The 24,315-nt window shown below is 47.6% G+C and overlaps 1 protein-coding gene across 1 annotated transcript in view; it reads right to left on the reverse strand.

Annotated features, from left to right (window-relative positions):
- Positions 1-24,315, reverse strand: part of FGD1 (FYVE, RhoGEF and PH domain containing 1) — a 37,614-nt gene that overhangs the window by 1,769 nt on the left and 11,530 nt on the right. Inside the window, exons 2-16 of the mRNA XM_040266052.1 lie at positions 18,157-18,330; positions 17,673-17,850; positions 17,109-17,547; positions 15,742-15,831; positions 14,924-15,072; positions 12,859-13,015; positions 12,615-12,753; positions 7,355-7,413; positions 7,075-7,221; positions 6,582-6,674; positions 6,328-6,407; positions 2,378-2,408; positions 1,774-1,875; positions 1,289-1,414; positions 950-1,111 (exon numbers count right to left, since the gene is read on the reverse strand). Coding sequence (XP_040121986.1) covers positions 950-1,111; positions 1,289-1,414; positions 1,774-1,875; positions 2,378-2,408; positions 6,328-6,407; positions 6,582-6,674; positions 7,075-7,221; positions 7,355-7,413; positions 12,615-12,753; positions 12,859-13,015; positions 14,924-15,072; positions 15,742-15,831; positions 17,109-17,547; positions 17,673-17,850; positions 18,157-18,330 — 2,126 coding nt within the window. The remainder of the gene's footprint in view (positions 1-949; positions 1,112-1,288; positions 1,415-1,773; positions 1,876-2,377; positions 2,409-6,327; positions 6,408-6,581; positions 6,675-7,074; positions 7,222-7,354; positions 7,414-12,614; positions 12,754-12,858; positions 13,016-14,923; positions 15,073-15,741; positions 15,832-17,108; positions 17,548-17,672; positions 17,851-18,156; positions 18,331-24,315) is intronic.

A 24,315-nucleotide genomic window follows, 5' to 3' on the forward strand; every position in this document is an offset into this window, starting at 1 on the left:
GTACTCACCTGGAAAATCCCATGGACGGAGGAGCCTGGTAGGCTACAGTCCATGGGGTCACTAAGGGTCGGACATGACTGAGCGACTTCACTTTCACTTTTCCTTTCATGCATTGGAGAAGGAAATGGCAACCCACTCTAGTGTTCTTGCCTGGAGAATCCCTGGGATGGGGGAGCCTGGTGGGCTGCTGTCTATGGGGTCTCACAGAGTCGGACATGACTGAATAAATACCTCAATTTAGTTACAAAGCATAAGTTTATATATGTGCATATATCTAGAAAGATAGGAAGCATAAGCATTAATGGTGGTAATCTCTGGGTTGAAGGAATTTGTAGTAGTAGTTTAGTCACTAAGTGATGTCCGACTCTTGCGACCCCATGGACTATAGCCCACCATGCTCCTCTGTCCATGGGATTTCCCAGGTGAAAATACTGGAGTGGTTTGCCATTTCCTTCTCCAGGGAATCTTCCCAACTCAGGGATTGAACCCGTGTCTCCTGCATTGGCAGGAGGATTCTTTACCACTGAGTTACCAGGGAAGCCCTGGGTTAAAGGAATATGGTATTTTTATTATTTTTGGTTTATGGTGTCTAACTTTCTTCAATGCACATATCCATTGTAATAAGAAAAGGTATTTTGTTAGTTAAAAGAAAATCCCAGCTCTGCCACTCACTGTGTAACTTGGGCAAATATACCTCCTTTGTAAAACAAGAATAGGAAAAGCATTGATAGATAAGTTACTGTGAAGATTAAACGTCTAAAGAACTTAAATAAAAATTACTCTTTGATTCACCTTTGTATTCATTTTACTCACTCGAAGCCTGGGTCACTTGTTCAGCGCATGTACATGGTATTACAATTTCAGAGATGCCCAGGCCTTAGTCACCACTGTGTGAGTGGCTGGGGCCCCTGTGGTCAGTTGAGGGTTAGTTGAGGGGCCTGGCTCTTACCTCCAGGATAGACCTCCGGCGCTGGGGTGTATGCTGGCTGCAGGCTGGGCTGCTCCCGGGTACCCCATGCAAGGCCACGTAGCAGTCAGTGCACACACGGTTGGAACGGTTGTTGTCATAGACAAGGCGAGCCCGGAACTCGGAGCACTTCCCACAAACCACCTGGGGTGGCAAGTGGGTAAGAACAACCTGATTCCAGTGGGTCTTCCCCTTCAGTGTACTAACTCCCACAGTGGACTTCACAGCCTCCCCCCACTTAGAGGGTGCCCTCTTAGAAGCGGGCCTTTGGGTTGCCAGCCTGTCTGCTCCATAGCTCTGCCCCTGCCTCTCAACACTTACATGTCCACAGGCCTTGCAGTGGTGCCTGCGTTTCGTGATGGAATTGAAGGGCTCCTGGCAGCGCATGCACATGGTGACTTCCTTTTCTCGGATGGGCGTAGGTGCCCGCTTTCCAAGATCCACATTCTGGAGAGAGGGCCAGGTCTCCAGTCAGAGAGTCAAACTCAGACTCCCCAGCCCAGTCCATCCAGCCCTTGCCCAGGCTTGGATCATCATTGGTAGGCAGCAGACAGATTCAGAAGACCTGCCTTTGAGTCCTGGCTCTGCTCTACTTCACTGTGCTATTGAAGACCTGTCACTTGTACCAATACTTTCTGGGTATTGGTTTCCCCAGTAATTTCTCTATGACCCTACCAACAGAAGCCTGTGCTTCTGTAGTCATCTACTGCCTCTCTGGGAAGAGGAGAGGAGTGTCTCAAGGTAAGGTGGGCACCTGGAGGCCTGGAGGGGATCCTGGTGCAGAAGGAGGGGATGTGGACTCTTACCGGAGAGTTGGGGGGTGTGTCTTCATCTTCCCTGTTTGTGGAGTTTAACAGCTTGAAGGTCTCCAGCGTCTGTTCATGCTTCAGGAGGGTAGAGTTGATGGCCTGGGAGAGGTGTAAGAAATAAGAGGTCAAAACCCAACTATCTGTTTCCATCCTTACCTCACTTTCCTATAAACTAGCTCGGAGTCAGAAAAGTTGGATTCTAGACTCAGCTCTATACCTTGCTAGATGTATGATCTTGGGTAAGTCCCTTCCCAAAATCTAGGTCTCAGTTCTTATATTTGTGAAATGGGGAAAGGGGATCAGTGGCTGAAAAACCACAGAAGGCCTTCCTGACAAATGTCTGGGATTAAATGTTTTACAGGGCTTAACTCACTGAGGTTACACCTTCAGAGGAGCCAGCTTTCTAAAGAACTGGGTAGTTTCTGCTTAACCTCTGGACCTCAGTTTGTTTATTTGTAAAATGGGGATGGTAAAATTTATTGGAAGGCAGATGTCCAGGCCAATTATGGTCAGATGTGAATATTAGGGTTGAGCCCCCCACCCCCAGAAGACCTGTTAATACTCTTCCAGCCCCCTACCACAAAGCCTTCTTAGATGTTACCTGGACCCAGTCTTTCTTCTCTTCCTCAGTCCTTGGGTAGGGAAGGTGGTGGGGGCAGGGGGAAAGAAAGATGTTGGGTTAGGCAGGCCAACCAAAAGCAATTGGAGTGGTAAAGAGCAGATGTTTTGGAGTTGGAAAGATCTGAGTTTGACCTTCTTGCTCCTTCACTTACCACTTATGTGACCTTAGGCAAGTCATATAACCTGAGTTTACTTATTGAACAGTTATTAATACTTTCCAGACCCTGTGCTAGGAGCCTGGGCCTCAGAGCAGACCCTACCATCAAGGAAGGAGCTCACGGGGGCAGACATGGACAATACAGGGGAATCAGTGCTGTGACAGAGGGAAAATGGGGCTGAGGAGCCCAGGAAACCTGTCCTATCCTGGAGTTTGGGTGGGGGCTGCTAAAGATGGTTTCCTCAAGCAGGTGCTAACCCCTGGAGGGGGTTAGGTTGAAGTGTGTGAATTAGCATATAGAATGTACAGGAAACCATGAATAGTTCCCTGTTTGTGCTAGAATGTCAAGTTTGAGAAAGGAGGGCAGTTTATTTTTCTTCACTTGTAAGAATGGATGATAATTATCGGCCTGGGTTGTTCTGAGCAGTAACTGGAAAGTGAAAGTTGCTCAGTCGTGTCCGACTCTTTGTGACCCCCATGGACTATACAGTCCATGGAATTCTCCAGGCCAGAATACTGGAGAATTTCCCTTCTCTAGGGGATCTTCCTGACCCAGGAATTGAACTGGGGTCTGCTGCATTGCAGGCAGATTCTTTACCAACTGAGCTATCAAAGCAGTAACTGAGGTGATGTGTAAAGTGCCCAGCACAATCCCTGATACACTAGGTGCCCAATCAGTTTGTTGTCCCTTCCCTTTGCCTTCCTTCCTCAACTCTCCTGTCTGCCCTGGTGCAGGCCCATCAACAGCTCACTAGGAGTAGGAGCCAGCCTCTTGGCTGACTCCCGCCTGGCCTCCTCTAATCTCCTTCCACAGTTACACTCCAGTGAAAGCCACTCAATCATGTCAGACTCTTTGTGACCTCATGGACTATACAGTCCATGGAATTCTCCAGGCCAGAATACTAGAATGGGTAGCCTTTCCCTTCTCCAGGGGATCTTCCCAACCCAGGGATTGAACCCAGGTCTCCCGCATTGCAGACGGATTCTTTACCTGTTGAGCCACAAAGGAAGCCTTTGTTGATGACTCCAGACATCAAAAGTATTTTTCTAATGTGAAAATACGACTGTATCCTTAGGATCATTTCATGAAAAATCAAGGATGTGAGTCAATATTTAGCTACAAGAATATCCACTGCAATGCTGTTTTATTGTCATGAAAAATTAGAAGCAATCTATGTGTCCAACAACAGGGGCTCAGGTTTTAAAAAAGAAATGATGGTATATATCACTACTTCCACACAACATAAGTGATAAAGCTGTTTATAATATGTTAACTCAAAACAACATATACAAAATAAACCTTTTTGTTTAAAAACACATGTGCCATGAGTGCTTACATTTGTCAGAACTCATCAGTGGTACACTTAAGACCTGTGCATTTCATTCTGAAAATCTGCCTCAAGAAAAAGGAGGAGACCTTAAACAAATATTGAATGCTAGTTAATGATATGAATGCCAAAGTCTTTAGGGGTGAGGTGTATGATATCTGCAACTTACTTGGTGAAATGCATGAAAAAAATCAGATGGATTGGTAGGTGGATGAAATGATAGATTTATGATAAAGTAAATATAGCACAATATTAACACTTGAATCTACATGGTGAGCTTGGGTGTTCACTGTATTTAAGCTTTCCTGTATTTTGGAAAATACTCATAATAAAATATGGAAAGGAAACATTGTGTGTTTCTGTGTGTGTATACATATGCAAATAGAGAAGTCAGAAAGAGTTTCTGCCAACACATCAGCACTGACTGTCTCTGGGTGGTACGGTTCTAAGGGATTTTACTTTATTCTGATTGTACTCTTTTTTTACAAATTCTTTTTAATTTTCTATATTTTCTAACTTCTTTGCACTAAACAATATTGCTTTTGATGTTTAAGAGCCACAGTAGTGTTTTTGGCAGTGCATACTTAAGTATATAGGGGTGAAGAGTCATGTCTGTAATTTACTTTAAAATGGTTCAGCAAAATATTTATATGGCAAAAATATATACTGATTCCTAAGTCAGTGGTTCTAAACCCTGGTGCCAGGTTGAATCATACAAGCAACATTACCTTTTTTGTTTCTGCTGGCAGAGCAAAGTGAAAGTGAAAGTCTCTCAGTGGTATCTAACTCTTTGCAACCCCATGGACTGTAGTCCATGAATTTTCCAGGCCCTGGTGCACATAATATTAAAATCACTTGGGGAGCTTTTGAAACTCCCCATCTTCAGGCTATACCCCAGACAAATTAAACCAGTTTCCAGGGGTGGGTCCCAGACATCAGTATTTTTTAAAGCTCCTCAGTTGATTCCAATGTCACCAAAGTTGAGAATCAGCTAAGTGGTGGGCATATGAGTGTTTGCATTTCTACTTTTCTAGTTATTTGAAAATTTTCATTAAAAACAACTTTTTAAAGGGCAAAAAAGCAACTGCAAAGCAAACTTTCCATGCCTTCCCTCTGCTACTAGGAGAAAACCCTACACTGCTCGGTGACCCCTTCTGGGCCCAGCATCCCTCTGCAGCCCCCTCCTTCCCATCCTAGCTGATGACCTGTCCCAGTCACTTAGGCTCTGCTGAACCCTGACTGGGCCCCACATCTACCCTCTCCGGCTGTGCCTGTTGTCACTTTTGTTCTCACTATCCTGGCTTCAGGCCTCTGAGATGCTTAGTCTCTCAGAGCATCAAACCCAACTCCCTTCTCTCATCTTCAGGACACCCTCTAGCCCACATTCATCTCTCTATCCTGCCTCCATGCAGTCCCAGCAAAGAGAGTTCTGACTCTGATTTCTTAATTCTTTGCAGCCTCTCAGAAGTAGATCATCTACCCACATGCATTCACTCTCTGGCCCTGACCATGGCCTCGATACCCTATCACCAATTCCAGCTCTGCTTCTTTCTAGCTGTGGGATCTTGGGAAAGGTGTATAACTCTTCTGTGCCTCAGTTTCCTCATCTGTAAAATGGGGTTGATAGTAACAGAGGCTACTTCAAGGGTTTTGAGAGTTCAACTATTAAATTTAAACTTAAGTTAAAATTAACTGTGCCTCTGGCACAAGAGCAAGTCTTCATTAAATGTGAACTATTATTATAATCATTCAAGTAGAGAATGGATATGAAGGCCCCTTTGTTAAATGGCTGGACATTATTTTAAAATCTGTTCTGTAAAGATTATTTATTATGAAAAATTTCAAGCATACAGAAAAGTAGATAGGATAACACAAGTACATTAAATATATATTCACTACATAGATGCAAATTTAAAAAATATTTTGCTATATCTTAGCTGATATAAATCATTTAAAAGTAAGTTACAGATATCATGATACTAAATCATCATCATGCATCACCAAAAAAAAGGCCATTCCCCTATATCCTCATATACCATTATCATACTTGAGAAAGTTAGCAATAATGCCCTGGTAGCTAATGCCCAGTTCATGTTTAGGATTTTCCCTACTGTCTTGAAAATCTCTCTTAGGGCTGTTTTTCTCAAACAAGACTCCTGTCATGGACCAGGCACTGCATTTGGTTGTTATTTCTCTTAAATCTCTGAATCCACAATAAACTATTTGTGCTACTGTTACTCATGTTTGGATTACTATCTCATTCTTCCCTCTCCTCTAACAAAACCCATCAGAAGAGCAAGCGTCTTTGGGGAAAGGGACCCATCCTTTCTCTGGAATACTCTCTCCTCTAGGGAGTAGCCAGTCCCCTGGCACAAGGTCTAGAATGCCTCAGCATATCTGAGGGCAACAGGAGGATGGAGAGAAGATACAGGCAAGGGCAAGTACCTGGCCTGGAGCTCCAGGGAGCGCTGCTTTCCTGACACCAGGAAGGTCCGAGGCAGATTGAGGTTGGAACTTTCCTTCAGCTGAATGGAGAGAGAAAAGGGCTTGGTGAACTACTGAGCTCACCTACTGAGCTCCACAGGGCCCTTGCCCTCTGCACACATGCACACACTTGGGGGTCAGAGTCAGAACATCTTTGTTCCTCTCAGCACCAAGGTCCCACTCCAGGTGCCCCCTTCCCACCTCCTGGTGCTCACCTCCATGCCGTCTACATCAATGCGTGCCCGCACGCTAAACTTCTGGCCAAGGAGCCGCAGCCTGGGCACACAGTAAAGGAGGCGGTCGTTGAACTAGGAAGGAAAAGGTTTTGGATGTATGTGTGGAGGCCCCACAAGGGCTATGGCTCAGCTCCCTTCCCTTATAGGACTCCTGAAGCTTTACTGCTGGGGACTCAAAGCAATAGATAGAAAAAACAGACCAGATTGGGTACAAAGGTTGCAAGGAAAGAGCCTAGGCATGGGAGTCACTTCCTAGTTGGGTGGCCTTGGGCAAGTCAGTTCTCTCTAAGTCTTAGTTACATAATCTGTAAAGTTGAGAAAAAAAAGTCCAGTATAGGTAGTAAAAGTGTAATGCATTAGTAGAGGAAGGAATGGAGAGCAGGAAGTACAGCCTTGAGTAAGTACCGGGTCAATGTGGCATGGCGGGGTGGGGGTGGTGTGGCCCACTTGCACCCCTACCCCTGGCACTTACTAGTATGAGGTATCGGTCTTGAGTGGTCCCATTCTTTGCTGACAGCTTAAGGATGTGGCCTTCTTTTATGAGCTCTTTGGTGGGGCTGACAATGTCTTCCTCACCTCCTAGCAACTCGTATACCTTCAGCAGCTTGTGCATTCGCTCCTGGTAGTGAGTAAAAGGCAAGGTTTGAGGTTCCGGCCTCCCCTCAGATGTCCACAGGTTGCAAGCCTCCCACTCCCCAGGATGGAGATAGGTGGCTGGCCAAGGAAAGGCAGGGGCTAGAGGGGCCACTCACCATTTTGCGGATGGCAGCATTAGAGTGCTCTGCTGCTGTGGCTATCAGCTCCAGAGACTCTGCAGACAGAGTGGGGAGGTCAGATAGGGGCTAGCAGAAAAAAGGCTTTGGGAGCTTCTCTACTCCCTGAATACCTCCTCCTGGTCTGGCCACACCCTCCCCATTCCAGAAAGTGCCAGCCTCAAAGATGTCCATAGCAACATCACTTAAAATCAGAAAATGACTCGATTAATGCCACAGTAGTAGCAGAACCACAGGACATGAAATAGCTGGCAGCCAATAAAATGCAAGCTTAAGATTATTATTACCACTAAGAAAATAACAGTAATAGTTACACCTGTAACTGGAAGGACATATACCCATGTTTAACAAATTGTCTCAGGAGCTTCTCTGGTGGCTCAATGGTAAAGAATCTGCCTGCCAATGCAGGGTTTTATGGGTTTGATCCCTGTTCCGAGAAGATCTCATGTCACAGGACAACTAAGTCCGTGTGCCATAGCTATAGAGCTTGTGCTCTAGAGTGGTTAGCTGCAACTACTAAAGCCCAAGCACCTAGAGCCCATGCTATGCAACAAGAAAAACCACTGTAACTAGAAGCCTGAGCACTGCAGCTAGAGAGTAGCTCCTGTTCACCACTAGATAAAGTCCTCCTGCAGCAAGGAAGACGCAGTGCAGCCAAAAATAAATAATTTTTTAAAAAAAGTTGTCTCTGCAGCAAAAGAGACACAGATGTATAGAACAGTCTTTTGGACTCTGTGGGAGAAGGCGAGGGTGGGATGATTTGAGAGAATAACATTGAAACATGTATATTATCATATGTGAAACAGATCTCCAGTCCAGGTTCGATGCATGAGACGGGCTGCTCAGGGCTGGTGCACTGGGATGACCCAGAGGGATGGGATGGGGAGGGAGGTGGGAGGGGGGTTCAGGATAGGGAACACATATACACCCATGGCTGATTCATGTCAATGTATGGCACAAACCACTACAATATTGTAATTAGCCTCCAATTAAAATAAATAAATTTTAAAAAAGTTGTCTCTGGATGATGGGACTATGGGTGATTCCACTGTCTTCTTTTTCCAATTTTTTGACAAAGAATACGTATTACCTTTTATAATCAGAAAACAAGTCATATAAAGAAACAGAGACAGTTCTATTCTTTGTCTCAATAATTCTGATGATAAGAATCTATACTAAGAAAATATGTGTTCTGTGTACAAATACACTTTTGTTGCAGTGGTGTTTACAATGTCAAACCAGAAATAATACAACTGTAGGGGTTCAGTTAAACAGAGTAATGTGCATTCATATAACACAATACTAAACAACCTTTGCAAATGATGCTTTTGTAGGATTTTTCATGATCTGTGAAATTCTCAGGATATTTTAGGAAAAGGAAAGGATACAAACTTGTGTATACCACATGATTTCAATGCCACAAATATATGTGTATAAAAAATACCAGTAAGAAATTATGTCAAAGTGTTCCTCACTCTTATTCTCTGGAGTTTTGTATCATAGATGATTTTCTTCCTTGCCTCTTTCAGCTTTCCTGTATTTCCATACTTCCTATCGTGACTAGGTATCAGAAAAAATATGAAATAAATCCCTATGCATCTCCACACACTAATGAATCTTGTCCATGCTTGAGGCCCAGCTGCACTGTACCCCACTCTTGTTTGCATGGTGCTGGATTTTCCCATTCAGAAAATATGCACAGGTGCTTCTGAAGAGAGTCCACATGGTTGGCCAAGCAAGTGTTATTTTCCCAGGAGGCTATCTCTCAATGACCAAGTCTTGGTGCTCAAGATCTGTGATCCCTAACCCAGTTCAGGCCTTTCAGATGCCAGTCTCCAAGCTCCCAGCCCTTTTCCACCCTAGCTGTCAGAGGGCGCGTTTTTACACACAGCTTGCTGTCACTCCTCTGTTCAAATCTGTCAGTTGTTCTCCTATGCCTGCAGGGTAAAGACCCAGTCCTTTAGCCTGGCATTTTAAGCCCTTGGTCAACAGGGTCATCTGTTGACCTCTCCAGCCTTCTCCACTTGCACCTTGCTAAACATGTCCTGTCTTGCTTCATCTGGCCAACTCAGTCTTCTGGATTCAGTTCATCTCCTCCAAAAAGCCTTCCCTGAGTACCCAGGCTGGGTTAGGACACTGTCTGGGTTCCCACCTTCCCCTTTGCTCCCTTCTGTCCCACTAGTCACACTATGTATTCATCGTGTATTTACCTATCTGCATCCCTCAGCAGACTAGGAGCTCCCTAGGATGGGGAAAAGGTTCTACCACCTTTCCCTGGCTCCAGAATAGATGCTTTGCCTAGCATTCTTCAACCCTCATAACAACCTTATGTGCCTTGTTTGTCCAATGAGGAAACTGAATCAGAAAGAAGAGGTGCAACCCTAGGCTGTGTGCCCCAGGAGGCAGCAGAGCTGACATCAGACTGCCCTTTCTTCCACAAATTCTGCATGGTGTATGCTGGGTCATGGAGGTGGGCAGTGCCCAGGAAAGGGGGCAGGAAGAAGACTCTAGCAAACTGTGGTCATATAAGCTCAGGCCTGTAGAGGCCACTGGGCTCAGACTACTTTGCTATCAGGATCTCCATCTGGAGGTGTCCTGTGTAGGGGTATAGATGGACTTTTCCAGGGGTCCAGTGGGTACAGGCTCTGTCTGGTGATTCAGTGTGGGGATTTCAGTCCAGGATTTCTTTTGGGGGTTCAGGCTAGGGAGTGTGGTTTGGGGAGCTTTGTCTAGGAGCTTGGTAGTTTGATCTGGAAGCTCTGATGGGGCCTGGTCTGGGCTGGGCAGTCTAAGATCTTGGTTAGAGTTCAGTCTTGGGCTCAGGGGGTGCTGCTCAGGCCAGGAGTTCCAGCTGGCCTGGTTTGGGGAACTCAGTCTAGGGTCCAGGCTCCAGAGTTCAGTCTGGGAAATATAAAGTAGGAGAGTTACTGTGGAACCAGAGATACGACTCAGTGGGGCTCAGATCTGGAGGTACTTTCTGGGGCTCTACCTTATGGCAGAAAGTGAAGAGCAACTAAAAAGCCTCTTGATGAAAGTAAAAGAGGAGAGTGAAAAAGTTGGCTTAAAGCTCAACATTCAGAAAACAAAGATCATGGCATCCAGTCCCATCACTTCATGGGAAATAGATGGGGAAACAGTGGAAACAGTGTCAGACTTTATTTTTGGGGGCTCCAAAATCACTGCAGATGGTGACTGCAGCCATGAAATTAAAAGCCACTTACTCCTTGGAAGAAAAGTTATGAGCAACCTAGATAGCATATTCAAAAGCAGAGACATTACTTTGCCGACTAAGGTCCATCTAGTCAAGGCTATGGTTCTTCCAGTGGTCATGTATGGATGTGAGAGTTGGACTGTGAAGAAGGCTGAGCGCCAAAGAATTGATGCTTTTGAACTGTGGTGTAGGAGGAGACTCTTGAGAGTCCCTTGGACTGCAAGGAGATCCAACCAGTCCATTCTGAAGGAGATCAGCCCTGGGATTTCTTTGGAAGGAATGATGCTAAAGCTGAAACTCCAGTACTTTGGCCACCTCATGCGAAGAGTTGACTCACTGGAAAAGACTCTGATGCTGGGAGGGATTGGGGGCAGGAGGAGAAGGGGACGACAGAAGATGAGATGGCTGGATGGCATCACTGACTCGGGCGTGAGTCTGAGTGAACTCCGGGAGTTGGTGATGGACAGGGAGGCCTGGCGTGCTGTGATTCATGGGGTCGCAAAGAGTCGGATACGACTGAGCGACTGAACTAAACTGAACTGAACCTGGGGATTTTAGTTTGAGGGGTTAAAAAAAAATAGGGAGGTCAACTTAAGATCTTGGGCTGGGGAGCCTAATGAGCACATCTCAGGCTGGCTGTCCTTCAGAGATTCTCATTCTGAGCAGCTCAGAATACTGGACTGGGAAGTTCTTTCTGAGAGGCTCATCTTTGGGCTCAGTGTGGGGAGTTCAGCTGGCCAAACTCAAGCTCTGAAGTTTATTCTAGGGACTCATATAGGGCTGAGATTGGTATAAAACAGGAAACTAAGTTAGGTGAACTCAATCTGAGGGCTGATTTTAGGTACCTGCTATTGCTTCTGCCTGCGACATGCTCCTCCCTACTCAGCACATGGCTCTCCTTTTCTTATTATTCATATTTGATTCAAATATCCTCTCTTCTGAGAGGTCACCCAGTCTAAAGTTGGCCCCCCCAGTCACTGTCACATCACCCTCTCATTCTCCAAATCACACATAGCACCTATCTAATGATCTCCTGTGTATTTATGACTTTTGTCTACTGTCTCTCTCCCCGACTAGAATACACACTCGTTGAGATCAAGGGCCTTGTCTGTCTTGTTCACCTTCCGTATCCACTGTGCTTAGGACAATGCACAGAGCACCAAGGTACTCAGTAAATAGACGAAGGAATGATCTATTATGTTAATGAAGGAATAAATGGAAATAACAGTCTGGGGAGAGAAAGCTGGGGAGACTCTGGGGAGCACTCTTGGGGTGTAACCCTGAGAAGTGGGTCTCATATTGAAAGAATCAGAATGAAACCCTTGCTAGTGGTTCAGTGTGTGAGTACTTGTCTAGGGAGGTGGTATTTTAGCCTAGAGATCCAAATCTGGGAGGCAGAAAATACAGAGTCCAGTCTTGGGTACTCAGTTCTAGGGAGGTGATTTTATGGGGTTCTGATCAGACTTGGAGGCTCTTTTGGGAGGGTCATTCTGGGTAGTGACTGGTGGGTATGGAATGAAGCTCTAAATGTGGAGAATGGAAAGTCAGGGGCTTGATGAGACAAGTCTTTTTCTGGGGAGCTCAGCAGTGGAGATTCAGTAAAGAAAACTTGGCCTGAGAGGGTCAGTCTGGGCTCTTAGCCTGTTGGCTCAGTCCCTAAGGGTTTAAGCTCAGCTTCATTTTGCACTGGGGACAACTTCATTTGAGAACCAGTCAAGGGGTCAGCCTTGGGGTCTTAACTTAGGGAAGAGATCTCTTTAGGGGATCTTTCTGAGTACACCCATCAAACTCTGGAGTTCCAGTTGGAAACTTCAGGCTGGGGGACTTGTGAATGTCCTGTCTAGGTGCTCAGGCAGAGACCTCAACCTGGAGGTTCATCCTGGGGTCTCATTCCAGACACTCAAGGTGGGCCTTTCAGTTTGGAGGTCCTACTCTTGAGATCTCAATTACATGGCAATGGAAGGCTGACCCTGTTAGTTGTCTTTGGCAGGGGTTGGGGGGGAGGAGGGCCCAGTTGTATGCACTCACTTTGGGCGTCCTTGCTGTCCGGGGAGCCATGGGGCAGCTTTAACAGATAGTCCTTGAGAAGCAGCTCATAACGGGGGATGCGCTGCACGGGCTCCAGCATGTGGTGCTGCAATGTCAGGTTGCCACAGGCTTCCTCCTTCTGTGACAGGCAGAAGCAGGAAGGTTCAGGTCTGGCCAAAAACCCCTGACCAGGTCCCCACAGACCTGTCCATCTCAGCTGGTCCCATCCAGCTTCACTGCTTACCTGCACCTCATGGATGATCACTTTAAACTGGGTGGAACGCTCTGTCCAGGTGTTGACTAGCTCCACAGCCCGGTCAAAGTTCTTCACATACTCGCCATACATTTTGAGGAAGGGTGCCAGCTTCTGCAGGATGTCTCCGATGCGTGGGTAGCGGTCCCTGGGGTGGAAACAGGGGCTGACCTGGTCCTGCTGATCCTTGTCCCACACAGTGCCCCCACTCTACAGACTATTCTTATCCCAGTCCTGGAAATCTACTTCTCAACCAGTCTGTTCCTTTGGAAATGCTGCTTATATTATAGAATAAGTAGGCTGAAAGGCTCAGTGTGACCTAAGACCACAGCCTGGGCCCACCCACCCCAACTCTGCCCTGCCCTGAGCACAAGGGATGACATGTCCTGGGATACCTGAAAGGGCCACTTCATACACTGCCTATTGATTCTGTGCCCAGACTTGTACTGAGTTATTCTGGTGACACAAATAAGCCACACTTAACTGATCCCCGAGAGGGTCATGGTCTGGTAGGGGAGTCAAAGTAACCAGACCTGGTTGCACTCCTCAAGAGTCACAGTCTATTGGAGGACACATAGGACCAAACCTTCATTGGTCACAGTCTGCTGGGGGAGACAACAAGAAGTGGCCTTGGTTCAGCCATCAGTGGTCATAGTAGTTGGGGAGATGTAGGAAGTGACTTCATGTAGCGTGAAGACGCACTTTATCCTGTGGGTGTGGGGAGCATGGAGATGATTTAATCAGAAAGTAAAATGGTCTGGTCTGACTGTTGTTCAGAAAGACCATTGTGGAAGGTGATATAGACATTAAAGGATGAACTGGAAGAGGAGAGCCTGGAAGCCAGGAGACTGCCTATGAACCTTGCCTTTCTACCCCAGGACTCAGCTCAGATCTCATCTCTTCCCTGAATCCTTTGTTAACCCCTAGGCTAGTTTTGGTCCCTTTGATTCCCACAGCCTCCCATCCTCAGCTCTGTCATAGTACTGATGTGAAAGTGAAAGTATTGGCTGCTCAGTTGTGTCCAAATGTTTGTGACCCCATGAACTATAGCCCATCAGTCCTCTGTCCATTGAATTGTTCAGGCAAGAATACTGGAGTGGGTAGCCATTCCCTTCTCCAGGGGATCTTCCTGACACAGGGATCGAACCCAGGTATCCTGAATTGCAGGCAGATTCTTTACCATCTGAGCCACCAGGGAATAACAACAACAACAATCATAGCACTGATTTAAAAATGGCTCACATTCACTTCAGTTCAGTCCAGTCGCTCAGTCGTGTCTGACTCTTTGCGACCCCATGAATCGCAGCACGCCAGGCCTCCCTGTCCATCACCAACTCCCGGAGTTTACCCAAACTCATGTCCATTGAGTTGGTGATGCCATCCAACCATCTTATCCTTTGTCATCCCCTTCTCCTCTGCCTTCAATCTTTCCCAGCATCAGGGTCTTTTCAAATGAGTCAGTTCTTTGCATCAGGTAGCCAAAGTATTGGAGTTTCACCTTCAACATCAGTCCCTCCAATGAACACTCAGGACTGATCTCCTTTAGGATGGACTGGTCGGATCTCCTTGCAGTCCAAGGGACTCTCAAGAGTCTTCTCTAACACTACAGTTCAAAACTTAGCACTTAACTATATACTGGGTACTATTTTAAGCTCTCTACATGTATCAACTCATTCAGTCCTTAAAATAACCCTACAAGGTAGGCCATTATTATTACCCTCATTTCACAACTGAGGAAACTAAAGCACAGTAACTTAAGAAACTTGCTTAACATTACAAATTTAGCAAGTGGCAGAATTGGAATTTGATCCCAACCAATTTGGCTCCTAACCTTATACTTTTTAGGGCTTTGCTATTCTGTTGTAATTTTCTGAGTCCTGATCTTGTTTCATTCTAGATTGAGAGGGCCTGGAAAGCAGAGTTCAGGCCTGATTCTTTTTGTGAAAGGCGATGAGGGGAGAGGGCAGGTAGGAACAAACTCTAGTGCACACACCAGGCCTGGGCTCAGCAGGCAAGTGGACAGGAAGGTGGGCAGTCTAGATCTGGGGGCCCTCACCATTCCTCCATGCGCTTCTCTAGCTCAGGCAGCAGGAACTGCTGGTGGAAGCAATAGATGGAGCAGATGTTAGAGAAGATGCCGTGGACGACGTCAGCTGGGAAGGAACTGCGGTTCCGAGCTTCTTCTAGCAGCCGAGCGCAGAACACCTGTGGGGCAGGGCATGTGTGCTCAGCCCAGTGGGGCCTGGGGCTTGGCTGGGAAAGGAGCAGCTTGCAGATGAGGGCAGTGTTTGTGGGCAGCTCTATGGAGCTTTGGGATCAGCACTGATCTTGATACTGAGGAGTGAGGGAATGGAGTGAGGCTCGTGTGTGGGGTTGATTTCAGGTTGTCAAGGTTAGGATCTGGAGGTAGACATTGGAACAAAAAGTCAGGATCAAGGTCAAGGTCAGAATTAGACTCAGGGTCAGAGACAAGGTTGGAATTAGATCCATTCATTTAACAAATATTTTTGAGTGCCTACTGTATGTCAGGCAGTGAACAGACAAAAATTCCTACCACTAGGGATTCTAGTGGATTTGGGGGTCAGGAATAGGGCCAGGTTTAGAATGAGGGTCAGAGTCAGATCCAGGTTAATTCAGGCTCTGGATTAGAGTTGTAGTTAGGGCTTAGGAATGAGGGTTGATACAAAGATCAAGCTTGGGGTAATGAATCAGAGTTGGCTTCAGGGGGACAGGATGGGGGTCAAGGTCAGAGAGGAGCCTTACCACCTCTAGATTCTGGCCTCACTGATAGAGTTAGGCTCAGGCCCTCTCACTTCCTCTTTGGCACCCACCTACCAGATCCTGGTGCCCTGGTGCCCCTGCAGGACCAATCACCTGATCCAGGAGATGGAGCCTGGAAACGTAAGCCTTCTCAGTTTGCAGGAGTTCATTGGCAATGTGGAACACCTTCTGCTGCACAGTCAACTGAAGAGAGAAGAGGCAACTGCTGGTCTATCATCCTGTACCCTAACCTTCACCCAAACCCCTAGAATTCTCAGAATACCATAAATGCTGCTCTATACCTAATGCCACTTAAAGATAACTATACCTCCCATCCCTGAAGCCATAAGCTCCACAGTTTCACTCCAACTCCCCTGCGTGTCATAAAGGCCACCCCTCAATTCTGATACTGTGTACTTCTCATTCAGCCACTCATTCACCAGGCCACCTGCTCCCTCTATTCATTCTGCATAGTGTAGTGGGTAAGGTGTGGGCTAGAAAGTCAGACTTCCTAGCTAGGTTCAAATTGTAGCTCTGCCATTTACTAGCTTGAATAAGTTGTATAAATGCTCTGTATTTAAGTCTCTTTCATCTACATATACAGGTAATAACAGGACCTAAGTCCATTTGTAATTTAGTCAACTAAATGATTTAATGTAAGTGAAACATAGCAGACTATGGATTAATAAATTATTCACCCACTCAGTTCATTGTCAGTGAAGGCTTGCTGAGTACCTGGGGCGTGAGGAAAACCCAAAAGAATAAAAATGTATAAAACTCATTGCCTGTTGGCCTTCTTGCCTGTTTACTGGACACATATTTGCTGAGTCCCAGACCTTGGCCCCCACATCTGAGCTGGGTTCTGGTGACACAGGTATTCTGGCTACGACCTAATTAAGTGCAAGGATGCCTCAGAAGCAGTGTTAGGCTGCTGGGGCACAGAAAGGGATTCCTGCTGCAGAGAGCTTTTGTCCCACAGCCTCAGGCTCCTAGGGGGCTCTAAGTTCTTGTGCCCTTCCAGAGGCTGGCTGTCTGAAAGTCTCTCTGGATGTGAGACTTTCCATTTTACAAATAAGGAAACTAAGGTTATGGTGGGACAGCAGAAACTCGCCCAACCTAACATAGCTACTGAATCTGGGGATTCTTCAGCTGGAGCAGGACACTAAAGATCCCCAACCAGAATGCCCATCTTTAAGATGGAAAAACTGAGGCCCAGCTGGTGGTTCTCAGATGAGGGTATAACAGTTTTCCTCATGGGCACTTGGAACTATGAATGGTCATTTTTGTAGTTACAGTGATGCAGGGACAAGGTACAGGTCTGCTACTGATATTTAGTACCAGGGGACCAGGGAAACCAAACATTCCAAGTGGAAAAAATGCCCTGTTTTGAGAAATACTGAGCTGGGGAAAGAACCAAGTGTAAAAGCCAGGCTTCTGGTTTCTCCACACAGTCCTGCCTCTCGGTGAATGTGGGTCAGTACCTCCACGGACTCCTGTCTCTCCATCAGGGGTGCTGGGACTTCTCTGTCCTTCTCATCCTCCTCCTCGTCGTCCTCCTCCTCCAGGTCACTATCAACCTCCTGGGAGCTCGGCCGGTGGGGGTCGGCCAAGGCAACAGGGACACTGGCCAGGGCAGGGGGCCCAGGGCAGAGGCCGTGGCTAGGGGGCCCGTCATCACTGATGAAGCAGGTCTCCTCGCTGTTGGATGGTGAGCTGATGCTGTCAATGCCGCTGTCCCGATTGGGTACCTTTTCGCCATCCCGGGGCCCGGGAGCCAGCAGGAACAGGCAGCGGGATGCCTCGCCCTCAGGGAGCTGGGGCACTGGTGGCTGTGGGGGTGGCTGTGGCAACATGGCTGGCTCTGTGGGACTTGGGCTGGGGCCAGGGGCTGGCCTATCCGAGGCAACAATCACAGGCTCTCTGAGGTGGGTGGTAGACACACATGGAGGCAGGGCATGAGCTTGACTGAGAGGCCTGTCTTACAACTGTCCTTTCTATTCCAGGCCCACCCTCCCGCCACAGGGTCCCCCAGGAGCTGGACTCACCTTTCAAATTTCTCAATCAGTGAGGATACTGCTGCAGAACTGGGGCTGGCCTCTGCCCTGGAGGCCAGGCCCTTGGCTACTCGGGGGTCTGCAGGTAGTGGGCGTGATGGTGGGGGTGGGATGGGCTCAGGTGGTGGGGGCATCCGGGGCATCTGCAGGTAGCTGGGCTTCGGGGGGACTAGAGAGATGGATGGGATAAAGAGGGGAGATCCCAGTAGGCTGAGTTTGAAGTTGGCTGTTGCAGCTAGGCCACAAGCCCCTCCACAAACCCCCGGTCTGCACCTTTGCCTGAGACAGGCACAGAACTGGCCCAAGGTGAGATGCCAGTTATGTGCTCATTAGCTTCAGGTCACAGCCCTCTGCTCCTAGACTGTGGTGCTTCCTGTCCTTCTAACAAGCCTTCTCCTCGGCCACTGGCAAACCTTTCCCCTCCTCTGTCCCCTCTCCTGGGCCATTTCTTTATCCCCTCTCTGGAACCACTTACCCTGTGGCTTTGGACCCGGTGCCCGCTTCAGTGGCGAAGGACGCTGGCTGGGGGTTTCAGTGGGGGGGCCTGGGTCTGAGCGAAGTCGCTGGGGACCTTCTGGATGAGGCTCAAGGCCCTGGCCAGGGTCAAGGGACAAACTTTTAACCAAGATCCGGTTTCCCTGGTGCATCCCTGCAGAAAGGGAGAAACTGGGTGTTAAGCAACTGATTATCCCAAAGGAGACTGGAAAGTTGTATGTCTTAGCAGGTACCTGTGGTATTGAGTTCCCCTGAACCCCTCTCCTGGCTACACTGTCTTTCTGGGAAACCTTTACTCCAGCAGTCAGATGGGGAGCCAGGCCCAGGGTTGTGGCTAGCTGTTTTCATTAACAGACAAGAGTTCTTTGTGGTTAGTACATTGATTTCTTGTATGTCAGCAGGCATCATTACTAGGGAGTTTAACCAGGCTGGGGGCAGGCACGAGAAGCCTACGGTTTGTGTACATGGTTGCACCATTGTTTATATAGCCATAATGAGATGCTGAGCCTAGACTGTTCTTCACATTTTCTCTTCAGTTCCTGAGGATATCTGGACTTCCTTTTCTACAGTTTTATATAGCTGAAAATAATGAAATTATATTTCATGAATAAAAGTTTTGCTTCTTAAAATCCCAGCTTCTCACTAATCTGTACTATCCTCCTCTATTTCCACACCTACACACCCCACACACAGCCAGCATGTAGAGTTCAGGTTACAGGAACAGCTTTAGACACCAGGCAAAAAAATTCACGAAAGTGAGGCCTTTCTGCATTGTCCCTCTTCCTTCACCTGGGGTCCCTAAACGCACCTCTGTCTTTGGTCCTGGGGGAGATGATGGTCACCCTGAAGTGAGAAGATTCAGTCTGGGAGGTGTGAGGGGACCTCTGCACCCAGGGACGACACATTCTAAGGGAAGGAGTGTGGCCTGCCTGGGCAGGGATCTGTGTGTGGCAGGTCTCAGATGACAGAGAAGTCAGGGAGGAAGCAGAGCAGAGTAGAGAGGGCAAGCCCCGGATGGCAGTTTGACGAGCTGGGTGACCAGCCTGTGGGTAGAAGAGAGCTATGAAAGACCATCGTGTAGGGAAGGATGCAGCAAAAAGGTGTCAGGACAAGAGAGGGAGTGGCAACCAAGAGCCCCCAGAACTCCCACCCACACATGGTGCCAATTTTGCTATGCCACAGTCACATGACCTCTCATAGCCACCGAGAGTCTGTTACCCTGTGTCACAGTTTCATATGTGACCAGTCACAAATGGGTTCACTCAGTCACAGAGACACAGGTGTTATTCACACTGTTTCACTTAACTTTGGGGACACAAAATTCAAACATCCAATCATGCTATCACGCTTCTGAAAGCCTGGTCACACACAGTCACAAAGACCCATAGTCACAGCTTTACATATTATCATACAGCCTCACAGTATTACATGCACTGGCAAACATGGCCATGCACAGTCACAAAGACACAAGTCACATAGTGGCAAATCTACAATTTCACACATAGCCTCATATAACAATCACCTAACCACTTACCATCATAAACCCACTTACATACTCCTCAAATATGGTTCCACTGAGTCATAAAGATATACAGTGCCATTTACACTGTATCTCACAATCTCAGGGCCACAGTGTCATACACACCAGGATATGGTGTTACAGGTTTACACCTGCAAATGGTTCACACAGTCACAAGACTATAGCCATCGGGGGTTATTATACCATGTCATATACAACCTTGCACAATGACTAAACAATACAAAGTCACCTGCCACCATGTACCCCAAATCACAGACATACAATCACACATGGCGTAACTTACTATGTCATACTCATGAAACAAACATGTCCGTGGAGCCCCTGGGTCTTAGGGGCTCAGGTATACACACGACATTTGCCTCCTGGTCTACATAGTCATGGTGTCACATGCAGCCTCTGTTGCAAAAACATACAGCTACAACACAGAAATACTCCACTGGGTCACAGGCAAAAAGAGCAGCAGGAAATTTCAGGTCTTCTAGTCCTGGAGGGAGGGAGTAGCCCAACCCATAGGGTTCCAACAGCTTCCCAGGGTCTCTGACTCCATCAGGCCACAGTCCAGTCACAAAGGCCCCGGGGTCTCAGGCCATGGTCCCCTCCCAGCCCTGAAGGAACAAGGTGCCCTAGGCCCTGGGCTGAGCCCCCCTCCCCAACTCAGTACCTGGCTTTGGGTGCAGTTTCCTCACTTCCTTTCCCACAGCAGGCAGGGCCCTGGTTGGGAGGGAGGAGGTGCTCCTCTCAGCTCAGCTGGGCTGCTTACCCTGCCCTGCTCAGCATATCCTGGCCTGGTCGTGCCCTGCCCTTCCCCTGGGTGTGGGGTTGATGAGGATGAATCACCTTGAGGGCGGCACATACAGAGACATACAGAGACCACATGGCCAGAGAAAGTGAGAGACAGAGAGGGAACAGCTGACAGGGCCAGAGATCCACAGAGCAAAGCCAGACACCCACCATGCAGACCCCTCTCAGGGTAACACACACGGGTGCCAGAGTCCCAGCAGGTACCTTTTGTCTGCCTCCTTGAGCCTGGAGGCACGCACCTGGCCCTGTCTCCATACCTCAAAGCAGGTAGGCCTCCCTGGGTAAGCCCTCCCTACCCAGTCCATCCAGGGCGGTCAAGCCCCTCTCTAGTTAGGACCCCTCTCTCTTTCTCCATTGTTTGTCCTGGGGATAGGGTAACCATGCCACACTCTGTGGCCCTGCTCTGGTTCACTCTCTGCTCCCTTCCCACCCACTTCACCTGGGAGCTCACAGGTGGGCTTGCCTCTCCTTTCTCTCTGCCTCCTTGCAGGCAGCCCTGGAGAATGGGACTGATATATTCAGGGACACCGTGGATTCCTAGGTGAGAGGGGCAGATTCTAGCGAAGAGATGAAGGCAGTGAGAGGGGCAGTGACTTGCCCAAGGTCACATAGCAAGTCAGTGACAGACTTGCAGCAGACTGATCTGAGACCAGACTTCTTAACTCTGCTTTCCAAGAGGAAGCTGGGAAAGAGGGGAAACTACAGGGGCAGAGGTGTGCCCCAGTGCTTCAGAAAGTCAGCAGCCAGTGCAGCTGGTGAGAACAACACCCCCAAGCCTGCCCACAGATTATGACAACAGGGCTTCAATTCAGGAGCCTGAGCCTGGCCGAGAACCAGGGAGGGCTCCACTGAGGGAAGAAGATAGAAGATCCCTCTCTTTCCTATTGCAGTGTTCACTCCATGTTCCTCTGCCTACATTTTCCTGTCTTCTCCTATGTTTCCCCTTAGTGTCCCCCATGGCTCCATGTGTCGCTCCCTCTAAGTGGCTAATGGACCTCCAGCTCAAGTCATACCACTTACTGCACAAGAACCTGCCATGTCATTGAAACATGTATAATATCATGTAAGAATCGAATTGCCAGTCTATGTCTGATGCAGGATATGACACGCTTGGGGCTGATGCACGGGGATGACCCAGAGAGTTGTGGGGAGGGGGGTGGGAGGGGGGTTCATGTTTGGGAATGCATGTATACCTGTGGTGGATTCATGTCAATGTATGGCAAAACCAATACAAAATTGTAAAGTAAAAATTAAAAAAAAAAAAAAAAGAACCTGCCATGAACTCCCCATTGCCCATGGGGAAAATAGAAGCTTCCCAGCTAGTTCTCTATGGCCCCTCATGACCATGCTGAACTCTCTGGCTTTCCTTGGCTTAGTTTAGTCCCCTGAATACTTCTGAGCCCTGCTCTGAGCCCAGTAGACTAGGTGCTGGAGAAGGTGAAAATTCTATGTCTGCCTTTAGGGAGCTCCCAGGGGGGTTCTTCCCCTGCCCTAGATACCAGAGCTCTTCCCACTGCCCCACCCCATCTCCACCTCCTTAAGTCCTGCATTGATTTTCTCCAGTCCATTTTTTAAATTAATTTTTTGGGGCCAAGCTGCTTGACATATGGGATCTTACTTCCCTGACCAGGGTTCAGACCTGCACCCCTTTATTGAGAGAGTAGCATTGAAACATATGTATTACCATATGTAAAATAGATAACCAGTGGGAATTTGCTGTATGATGCAGCAAACTCAACCCAGTGCTCTGTGACAACCAAGGGTGGGATGGGGTGGGAGGTGGGAGGGAGGTTTAAGAGGAAAGGGACATATATATACCTGTGGCTGATTCATGTTGATGTGTGGCAGAAACCAACACAATATTGTAAAGCAATTATCCTCCAATTAAAATTAAATTAATAAAAAAAAAAAACACCTGCACACTTTACAGTGGAAGTGGAATTTTAACCACTGGACTGCCAGGGAAATCTTCCAGTCCATTTTTTATGGTTGATAATCCATAATATTCTCTCTCACACTTGCACCCACACCCACACACCTGATAAGGTCTTCCACCAGCACTGTCCCTTGACCACTGGGTTTACCAGAGCCCCCAGTACCAATCAGAATAGAGGCCACAAAGGGCACCCTCCCCCATAGAAAGTCACTTGACCAAAGGCTTTCACTGCAGGGGGCACAGGTTTGGTCCATGGTCTGAGTTGGGGGGGCAGTGAGGAAAACTGCAAAGACCCAGTGAGAACCACAGAGCTGCTCACAGGTCCACATGCAACGTGTGCAGCACAGGGTGTACACACATACTAACACTCAGATATCTCTTGTTGCTAATGGGAAACACACCCTGGGCACACTAGGATGCCTAGGTACAGCCCCTGCTCTGCTGTGAGGTGGGGCAAACCCTCCAACAGGCCCTCAGCAGGCCGAAGGGCAATCTTGATCCTGACCCTCAGGGAGCTCCCAATCTCAAAGACAAGAGACTCTCATTCAGGAAAATCTAAGTGCGGCTCAGGAAGTGCAAAGGGGTCAGCCTGTCGGGACTGGGGAAGCTCAAGGGAGGGAGAGGCCAGGGACAGGATGGCCAGATAAAATACAGGATGCTTAGTTACGTCTGACTTTCAGATAAGCAATGAATAATGTCTTAGTATAAGCATATGTCATGCATACTTAAAGTAAAAACGTATTTGTTGCTGTTGTTTATTGTTTTAGTCGCTAAGTCGTGTCTGACTTTTAGTGACCACCATGGACTGTAGCCCACCAGGGTCCTCTGTCCATGGGATTTTCCAGGCAAGAATACTGGAGTGGGTTCTCATTTCCTTCTCCAGGGGATCTTCCCAACCCAGGGATAGAACTTGCATCTCCTGCATTGGCAGGTGGGTTCTTTACCACTGAGCCACCAAGGAAGCCCCCAAATGTATTATGCTATACTAAAAATTTTTTGTTGTACATTTGAAATTCAAATCTACTTTTTTGGGGTGAATTCCAAAAGCTCTAGTTGAGAAGGGATTCTAATAAATGAAGTGGAGCCAGGTCTCTGAGGTGGCACGAGGCAAGCTGTGGGTTCTACCCAACTTCCCTTCAGTGGGTGCCTGAGTGCTCACGACAGTGACATTATTTCAGGTATAAGCTTGAATCTGGTCTTATTTACTAAAAAAAAAAAAAAAAGTCAACAATTTAAAAACCTGTGGTACTTGACTATTCCAAAGAAGGGTGGCTTGATCACACTTGCTGACCAAACTGCATGGATTAAGATGTTGTGAAGCCTTCACTAGGACTATCTGGCTCAGGAGTAACACAGACCTCAGTTAAATCCCAACACCCTCACTTACTAACTGTGTGACCCTGGGCAAGTCTCTCCATCTATCTGAGCCTCAGTTTCCTTGTGTGGAAAATAGGATAACAATCACAGCCCCCTGGTTTTGAGGAGTCCATGAAACAAAGAAGGGACAGCACATAGTGCCCCCAGCCCCCCAGCAATGTGGCTTGAACTTGAAAGCCAATACAACTGCACATCCACAAAGAAACAAAACTATGCACACAGATATATAAACCCACGTGCCACAGGCTGCAACCCAACACAAAGCTATCAACATACCGAGAAACACATGCAAACCCAGTCACAGATGAACACAGAATCCAGCCCCACTCTCTGACAGTTCCTCAGATCAGGGCGGGATTTCTACTAGAGACAGAATGGCAGAGAAAAGACAATGGTACCTCATCCTCCATTCAAATTCAATTAAAATATAGAAACCAAATGCAATCATAAGTTTCAAGAAGTATAACAGAGTTTGGAATTTTCTC

This window comes from Oryx dammah, unplaced genomic scaffold (genome assembly GCF_014754425.2).
Source record: "Oryx dammah isolate SB20612 unplaced genomic scaffold, SCBI_Odam_1.1 HiC_scaffold_23, whole genome shotgun sequence".
Classification (NCBI taxonomy): domain Eukaryota; kingdom Metazoa; phylum Chordata; class Mammalia; order Artiodactyla; family Bovidae; genus Oryx; species Oryx dammah.